This window comes from Numida meleagris, chromosome 5, assembly GCF_002078875.1.
Source record: "Numida meleagris isolate 19003 breed g44 Domestic line chromosome 5, NumMel1.0, whole genome shotgun sequence".
NCBI classification, from domain to species: domain Eukaryota; kingdom Metazoa; phylum Chordata; class Aves; order Galliformes; family Numididae; genus Numida; species Numida meleagris.
Window position 1 is genome coordinate 625,782 of NC_034413.1, and position 9,285 is coordinate 635,066.

General features: G+C 52.8%; 1 protein-coding gene across 1 annotated transcript; it reads left to right on the forward strand.

The window, feature by feature from the left end:
- BNIP3 (BCL2 interacting protein 3) lies at positions 327-6,889 on the forward strand. The gene is made up of 6 exons (XM_021398312.1): positions 327-482; positions 2,320-2,503; positions 3,265-3,349; positions 4,518-4,624; positions 4,728-4,877; positions 5,912-6,889. Exons 1-6 carry the CDS (start codon positions 446-448, stop codon positions 5,961-5,963), a joined length of 615 nt encoding a protein of 204 aa, XP_021253987.1. The 5' UTR covers positions 327-445; the 3' UTR covers positions 5,964-6,889.

The following is a 9,285-nucleotide window of genomic DNA, read 5'->3' on the forward strand; positions in this document are numbered from 1 at the left end:
CAAATCCACGGGAGAGCCGACCGGCTTTATTTCCCCCATCCACGGCCGTGGGCACGGGCAGGGACGGGGCACCGCATTCCGGGAAGGGATCCCCCTCCCTCAGCTTAAGGCCGTTACTCCCCGTCCCGTCGCCGCTCTCCCGCGGCCCCTTCGGGCACAGGGAGGCGGCGGTGAGGTCTCCCCGGGCCGCCCCGCCCGCTCCCCGCTGCTCCCGGGGCCCGGAGCTGACGCTGCACGGTCCGTGGGGCGGACACGGGGGCGAAGCAGGCGGAGAAACCGCCCCCCGTTTCCTCCCCCCCCAAGTCGCCGTCCCCGCCCCACACAGCCGCGTGCCGGGGGCGGACGCGCGGCGGCGCCCAATGGGAGCGGGGCGGCGCTGACGGCAGCTCGGCTCCGTACCGAGTCCCGGCGCAGCGCGTCCCGGCGGCCGCAGCTCGGCAGCGCCATGTCGCGGCTCAGCCCGCAGGAGGAGAACCTGCAGGGTAAGGGCCGCGGGAGCTCGGGGGCGGCGGCGGCGGGGCGGGTGCGTGCCGGGCTCGGGGCCGCGGTCACCCCCTCCCCCCCGTCCGCGGGCGGCTCTGCGCCGTGTCCGCAGCGGTGGGGGCCTCGCGCGGGGGCACGGAGGCTCCGTCGCCGATGCGGCTCCTCCTCGTGCCGGCGGCGCGCGTCCAAGGCCGTGCGCCGTGCGGGGCCGTTCCCGCAGCCCTCCCCGCCGCGCCCCGCTCTGCCGGGCCGGAGCTGAGCGCGGGGCAGCGCTCCTTCGGGAAGGGCCCCGGGGACGGGGAGGGGCTGCGTAGGACGTCGCTGCCGCCATCCTCGGCGTCGTCTCCGCCCCGCGCTGTCGCGACGTGCGTCCCGGTGCTGAACCCCGCGGGTCCCGGCGGGCGCGTGAGCTGCCGGCGGTGCTGGCCGTCCTGCCGCGCTGGGCACGGGGCCGCCGGCCGCATCGGGCCGAGCCTCGGAGCTGGGGCAGCTCCCTGCCCGCCCTGCGCTCGGCTGGGGCTGCCCGAAGCGTGGGGAAAGAGCGGGGAGTAAGCGTGTCTGGGTGCGGAGGAAAAGCACAGCGAAGCCGAGAGCTGTGAAGTCAATGAGGCTGTGCGGGAAGGTGTTTGCCCAGAGCTGGGGGGCACGCAGCCCTCGGCAGGGGCTGGAAATGGGCGGTGCTGAAGGGCCCTTCCAGCCCGAGCCGCGGTTCTGTGAGTCTGCGTGCCTTCAGAACGCGGTGACACGGGGTGCTCCAGAAACTCTGCGGTCGTTGGGCTTTACAAGAGACATCAGTGCTGTCGTACAGGTTGAGCAGTTGGGTTTCTCACCGTTTGTCATTCCACTTTTGCTCTTTCCAAAATGCCTTTCCCCATGTCCTGCCTTTATTTCGCTCCATCTCTGCCTTTGCGTCTCCCCTTCTGCACATCTTTGCCGCCGTGCTCCCGCAGCGCCCCGAGCTCTGCCTCTCCAGCAGCAGTGCTCCAGCGCAGCACCACGTCCCTGCTTCTCCTGCTTTGTGCCTTTCTGCTGTGCTCACCAAAACGTGGCGAGTTTTGTCAGACGCGTTTTTCCTTGTTACATATCCTCTAACCGTGCTGGGATGGGCAGAATACACCTATCTGCTTCCACTGTTGTTTCCGCATGTAAACACGTTGTACAGGCAAATCCCCCTGACGTTCCTATAACTCAAATATTATCTGTCCCGGGAGCTGATTTGTAAGTGGCAGAGGAGGTGCAGGTCCCTCTGTGCGCTGCTCACCGTTAGCCCAGAAGAGAGCAGTAACTCGGAGCGCTCCTAAAAACAACAGAGCCACACGTGACCGCCCGCGTTAAATATATTGCAGGCAGCCAGCACGTGACGGGGGCATTGCTGCGTGCCCTCTGTTGCTCAACAGGAACGCTTGAACGTGCTGCCTGAAAAAAGGCTGCAGACGGCAGTTACGGGAGGCTGGAGCCTGCAGTGTTTTCAGTAGTTGGTAAACAAACCGGCACAGAAAGTCCTCGAGGTGGTGGCTGTGTTGGTTGGTTTGTTTGTTTGTTTGTTTTTTTTTTGGACCATGCCTGTGTTGAGCAATACCCACGACGTGCATCTTCCGAGCTAAAATGAAAGGTCTTCAGTTGCAGGAGGAGACACAATGTACTGCCCGGCTTCTCCTCGGCTGCCTGGGGCTGCAGCTCGTGCACACAACGCTGCTGTGCTCTGGCACCGCGCTGCTCGCTGAGCTGTGGGCTCCTGCTGGGTGGTGCTGGGCAGGAGCAGCGGCCTCGTGTTCTGGTGCCTCCATGTGGAGCCATCGGGCTTACTCTGGTCGTGGTTTCCATTGTGCCGAACAGGTTCCTGGGTAGAACTTCACTTCAGCAGCAATGGAAACGGCAACGGAAACGGCGCGGCAGCGACGAGCCAAGAACAAGTACCGGCTTCCATTTCCATTCACAATGGCGACATGGAGAAAATACTCCTTGATGCTCAGCACGAATCTGGAAGAAGCAGCTCCAGAGAAAGCTCGCATTGCGACAGGTAAACAAAATGCTTTACTGTAAGTAAAGCACAGCTCACTGTAACAAAGCCATTTTTATGCACGGCATCCCCACAGAGATCCGGCTTGTGCACGGGCAGCGCTCTGGTCCTGGCATGGGGGGTAGCACAGGGCAGTGCGTGGCTGCCATTCCGAAGCAGAAATGTCAGAGAAAGGTGACAACATGCAGTGTGCTTTGTAATGGGCTAAATCAGGAAAGAGTGCTTAGGCAACTGCCGCAACGAATCGTTCTATATCTAGTTTACAAAACAGACAGATTTTTAGGTATACAGTAACAAAATAAGAAAAGACATCTGAGACGCAGGCTCGGTTCTATCGATTCATGCATTCGATTTGGATGGACGGCAGCGTCTGCAGCCTGAAGTTTATTTAGCAAAGGGAAACCGAGGGACTTAAAATAGCCAGCAGGACGCGGAACCTCCTCGCCTCACCTGTCCTGTCTGAATTGCAACCAAAGCTGCCCGTCGTTATTTAGTGAGCGCTGTGACAATCTGTGCCCTGCTGACAATCTCCTCGGCACAGCGCGCTCCTCGGCAGGCTGTCAGAACATCTGAGATGGGTTGGGGGAGGTGGCTGGGTTCCACCCCCCGGTGACAGATGAATCTCTTTGGTGACGGTCAGGGCGCTGTAGCTCTTCAGGACAGCCGTGCACACGAGCTTCGTTCACTAGCTTTTTTAGTCATCCCCAAAAATGATGTCATCAAATTTGCCGAGCTCCTTCTTGTTCTTCTCTTTGTTCAAGCCCTCCTCGTTCCCAGACACCTCTGGACAGTCACAGAGCTCTGGAAATAGAGAGTCATAGCAGCGGAGAGAAGAACAGCTTTCAGGTAAAAAAAATCTCATTTTGCTTTGGAGAATGGCTTTGTTACTGTTCGACACCCAGCACTAGGAAACCAGCACCTCCCCTTTTGTGTAGAGGCTTCAGCAGATTGCTCAGGATGACCTTAGCAGGATCAGGCTACCTGTGGGTTCTGTGCACCTCGGGGAGTTGCAGAGCAGTGAGGCTGGCTCTCAGCCTCCTCTTTTCCAGACCAGACAACCCAAGTTTTGCCAGCATAGTTCTAACCAGCTCTCAAGATCACGTAACATATGCTCGGGCCCACAGCCCCTCCCTTTATCCAAAACTCTTCTGTCTCTACAACTCCTTCAGGAATCTGTCTGAAAGCATTACCCACCTTCTGTTAATTAAATACATTATTGTGCATTAATTGTTCTTACGTTTCCAGAGAGCCTTTAAAGATGGCTATTTAGGCTTTGAGATCAAAGAATCTGAAGTTAGAAAAGCCATCAGAAATAGTTGCCTGGACACTCTTGTTTTCTGTGTTAAGTGTGCGTGAGCAGCCGTGTAACTTCTATAATCAGACGCTGTTTTTATCGTGTGACCTTGGCTTCGCTCCGTGCCTGCAAGCAGCAGGAGGTGGCATTCCCACCTAGAAAGCCGCTGCCTTGTTTCTTGTTGTTTTCTGCTGCACGGATGCGTGCTCACAGACCTGGGATCGCCTCTCCTATTCCCAACGCTGCTCCAAAAGTCAGGTTGCTTTTCTAAACTAAACTGGTATCACTTGACTTGCATTAGCTAGATTAAGGTTCTGCAGATTTGGACACGGGCAGACCTGAGAAGTACGTTCTGCCAAGCGTCTTTAAGATTCGTGAACAGGGGCTGTTTTCAGATCGTATTAGGGATGAGATACGGGGCTTTCGGCATTTCATTTCCAGGGTAGTCCTTACTTAAGCAAATAAGGAATGTGAACGTGGGATATGACCTTTCTTCATTCACATCCTGCTCCGAGGCCAGGTTCCCCTCTCTGCCCACGTTTGTCCAGGCTCTGAATGCTCGCAGTGATGTGAGGTACGCGGGAGGGAGAGGAGGGAGAAGCGAGCTGCAGGCGCAGCCTGGGGTACGGCCTGGGCCCAGGACAGAAGATGTGTTGGAGAGGACTGGCTTCCTACCTCTCCCAGCCACGTGTTCTGTTCCATAATGGCTCTCTGTTTCAGTCCGAAGAGGACTTCCTTGAAAGGAGGAAAGAAGTAGAAAGGCTCCTGAAGAAGAATGCAGATTGGATATGGGATTGGTCCAGCAGGCCTGAGAACATCCCCCCGAAGTGAGTGCTCTCAGGGTTTCTGGAAGAACCGATACAGCTTTTAATTCCACAAGGATAAATGTGTATGTTAATGGTGTGGCTGTGTTTTCTTCCTCAAAATTAGGGAATTCCTTTTCAAACATCCCAGGCGCATAGCTACACTCAGCATGAGGAACACCAGCGTAATGAAGAAGGGGGGGATATTTTCAGCAGAATTTTTGAAGGTTTTCCTCCCATCTCTGCTTCTTTCTCATTTGCTTGCCATTGGACTAGGGTAAGTTTTTCTTTTTTTTTTTTTTTTTAACCTGTTTTCTCTGAGGTCTGACTCCCAGTTCCTCTTTGGCCGTAGATGAGCAGTTCGCTTTCACCACGTAAGGTTGGCAGCTGGTTGTTCAGGGTTTCCTATTTGCTTGCCTGTGGTACTGCTGAATGCAGCCAGTTACCTTCTTCTGCTTCTCTTACTGGTTGAGAATTTTTCAAAAGAGTTAAAGAGCAGTGCAACTGGGAGCTACGTACGTACAATTACAGTTCATACTTCTCAGTTCCATTGGAGGTATGAGCTTTAATCTTGAAAGGAATTGTTCGGGAAAGAATTATTTTAATATATTTTAAAACCGGGGACAACAACTAAAGCAGGGATGGGCCAGGGGAGTTTTTGGTTTGTTTGTTTCAGATGATGAAGGGATTAGATGATACTTGTTTAAAAATAGCTACAGCATGGAGGCAGAAGAGCTCAAGTGCCTTTGGGTCAGGAGCAGAGGTCGCCTTTACCAAGGCATGGTGGATTCCCCCATATCAACAGTGAACTCTGGGAATCCAGGTGCACCCCTCCGAGTACACTGTACCACATCAGAGATCTTAGGGGAGAAGTCCAACAAGCTCTCAAGAGGCAGCTGTTCTTCAAGAGCGTCCTGTTAGCTCGGGTCCTGCTCTCATTCCTTTGCTTGAATTCTGAACCCTAATGGGGGCTGGGAGGAATCGGGGCTGTGGCCTCTGGAAAGAGGGACAGCCCAAACCTGGTAGCAGCCAAGGCTGGACGTGGCTCTGGGCAGCCTGGGCTGGTGGTTGGCGACCCTGCGCTCAGCAAGGGGGTGAAACCAGATGATCTTTGAGGTCCTTTTCAACCCAGGCCGTTCTATGAACCAAAGGCCGAGCTCTGTAGTAGGCGCTCAGTTATAGCTGGTGCTGCTGCCCTGGCTGTAACTTATATAACTTGTAATCTGATAATGAGAAAGTTTCTTTCACAGGCTGTACGTTCCTCCCGAGCTGAAACCAAACGCTTACTGACCCCGTGTTCTTGATCCTCAGGATTTACATTGGAAGACGCCTCACAACCACAGCTTCAAGCAGTACTTTCTGAAGGCACCTGGCACGGTTTCAAAGCAAAGCAAACTGGGAATACAGGAGGTGAACTGCAGGAACATCTCTGCTAGCAGCGACTGCAAGATCAGCGTGCACTTGTTCTGCAAATGCTGTGTTCCTAGTTTAGTAAGAATGGGAAAAGACACTAAAGCTAATGTCTCCTATGTAATCTTCTGCAGCAACGCATAATGCATCTGAATCATGCTCTAGCATCTGCTGCTTTGCTTTGTAGTGAAGTATCTTTGAGAACTCAAATAAATAGATGTTTAAAAACAAAACCTTAGCTTTAGCTGAGTATCTCGCTGACTCACAGCTGCAGTATTAGAACACTGTTCCTTTATACTTCCTAGATCAGGATGTTCGTCACTGCTACTGCAATGCTGACGATAAGGGATTAGCCCAGAACAACGCGTGGCCTTATGTATCACGGACAGGAATTCCAGGAAGCTTTCACCTCACCTGCAGCTGTTCCACCTTTCTTTAGGTTTTGCTTAGCTCTCTTTCACTGCTGTGTGAGACGTGAGACAGGCACCTGGAAGACATTACTCTATTGGTGAAACTTCCATCAGTTTTTACTACTTCGGTGTGTGACACGCAACAGCCTGAAAGACAATCTGGACCGCAGTGCCTAAGAAGTAGTTTCTTCTGCCAAGGCATTGATTGAACTCCCCAGCTACGAGGAGTCCTTCTGCCGTACCCTGCAGACTGTTGCTTCTCGGTCTTTTTATCTGTAAAATAAATTTGCATCTTCTATTGGCCTCATCCGTGTATGAACTTCAAGGAAGGTCTGCTGGTTGGTTTGTACTAACGGAATGCCTTTTCATTCAGGAATTTTATCTTATTTAATGAGGGAAAAAAAAAAAAGAATGTTTGCCAAATTATCATGTTTTGTATATTTCAATAAAACTGTTCCTCATCGGTTCAGTCGTCCCGTTCCTTTTTCTCTAATAACTGTTCAAAGTGCTTTGCCTTAAACAAGGCCGTTTCCTACTTAAATGGCATGATTGACAAATCCACAAGAAGTTTATATAGAAAATCATTTCATCATTGATTCTTCAATCTGAATACAGGTCAGCTGTCTGTCTGAAGCACTCACTTAGCAAACAGAAGCTCACCAAGCTTGCAGAGACACATTCTGTTTTGTGCTATCACCATCGTTGAGAAATAAATTTGCTCTCTGCTTGTTGTCCATGGTTAGCAGTACTCATTTCTTCTGTGCTTGGAGCGGTGCTCTGCTGCTGAGCCCTCGTGGGGCTGGAGCTGCCCTGTCCCTGCACGCCGTGGTGTGGCTGTGGGGCCAGGTCGCTGCAACGCAGGCAGGGCCTCAGCCCGTGGGCCCCAATCCAAGCAAGGCACAATTCATTCTTCATGGGCTAACCCCGCTGAGGCCCCTGGAAATTCCCACTTGCAGGGATTGAATGAGGTACGTGCTGCTGGAGGAGCAGGCTCGGGTTGCTGATTTTTTCAAGTGTATGTCTATCTGTAATGAAAAGAAATATATTACATTATCAGTTTCTGAATAATAAATCTCATAAAATTGAGCTTGTTAAGAAATCTGACTGCAATCCGAGCTGAACCTCAGAGTTCCTCCACAATGGTATTAAAAGCACTGATAGCAGAACCATCATTGGAACAACTGCTTCCTCCCCCTTCGAAAACACAGATTATTTCTTTTAAACACTGATGTATCTGAATTTAAGATTTTCTTATCAATATTAAAAAACCCAATAAAAAAACCAAGCCTAAAAACGTATCCAGCAACTCCTTACATCCATTAAGTCCTTTAAACAACAGTGGGTGGAGCGGGGCGTCCTGCAGCCCCAGCACACAGTGTGCATTCACACCTTATCCCACCCGGGTTCTTAGGGTTTTCCACTCGTAGTAGCTGAGCAGAACTTCACAAAACGTGGACACGCTGCATTGGAAGTTCCCTGTGTTCCTGTTGTAACAACTGGTATTTTAGAAAGGAGGCTTCATGGCAGCTGTTAACGCAGCGCAGGATTCCAGCAGTGCAGCCCCTGGATTCCCCATTCCTGCCCCCCGCCCATGCCCACTCACAGCCGGCAGAGCAAGATGAGGAAACCCCAAACCCAGCCCAGGTGGCATCCGGTGACAGAAGGAATTTCGGATGTAGGAAAACACTGCTTACCCTGCTCGGTGATGCCAGGACAGGGAAGTTGCATGGGAAACTCCATGTGCCCAGCAGGGAGCTGACACGTCACTGTTTGGAGACACGGCCTTTGGAGGAGGACCTCTGGTAAAAGCCGGGCAGAAACCATTTCTCTGACTCCTGAGCCTAGAAACAGAGCTTCCTTGGAACAACAGGACATGGCAAAGCCTTTGTGGTAAGACACACGCAGCCCTTAGGGCTTTAAAGGTAAGGACAGGAATTTAAGGCTATCCCCATCTTGATAAGCAATAAACTTACTCTATTAAAAAGGAGACTCAAGAAGCATTGTGGCACACGATACCGAAACAGAAGGGGTCTGTGGGACAGCCATCCCCGGGGAGGCATTACAGAGCACAGCGTGCTCAGCAGGCAGCAGCACGCACATACCCAGCGCTCACAGCCAGGCAGGGCTCAGGGCACAGCTCCATGCCAGGCTCCTGCCCCATCCCACAGCTGCCAGTGCTGTGTTTGATAAGCCCCCCTCCCCAAAGCCCTACGTAACCAGGCACGAAGGACTCGCTGCATCAAAACAAGCACTTGTTTAAAACGAGCTTCAAGAATCTGGCCTGCAATTCCAGCACAACCGACTTCTCTCGCTCTGTTTATCCCCCCCAAAACCAGCTGAGGACAAGAGTCACCTCGCTGCCAGGAAACACCTGCAACGCTGCGGCTTCGCGCATCGCTTCAAGCTGCCACGCACACGCTGGGACCTTCCACGTGTCAGTGCCAAACACTGCACCCAGTGCCAGGGCAGCAGCCCCAGTGCAGCCAGCTGCTCAGGGCCCCGTGGTGCGAGCCTCAAAGCAGCACGGTAAGTCGGGGTGACCTGAAGGAGAAATCTGGAGAGCGGCAACTTACCGAACCCACCATCCATTTGCTTCTAAGCAGGATTGAATTTCGAAAACGTAATGCATCATCGGGAGCTATTGCATTGAAAGAGGATATGATGGAATCTTATTTTGTACCTTTCTCCTGACGTTCCACTTACACTTGCTGAAAAAACAGATCAGAACTAGACAGCATGAGCGTATTCACCGCATACAGACGGCCAAGGGACAAGCGCCCTGCACCAAGGGCCAGGTTCTGCTTGGTTCCTGCAGCCAAACACCTCACAGAAGGCAGAGAACGTTGTCAAAATACACAGAGCACA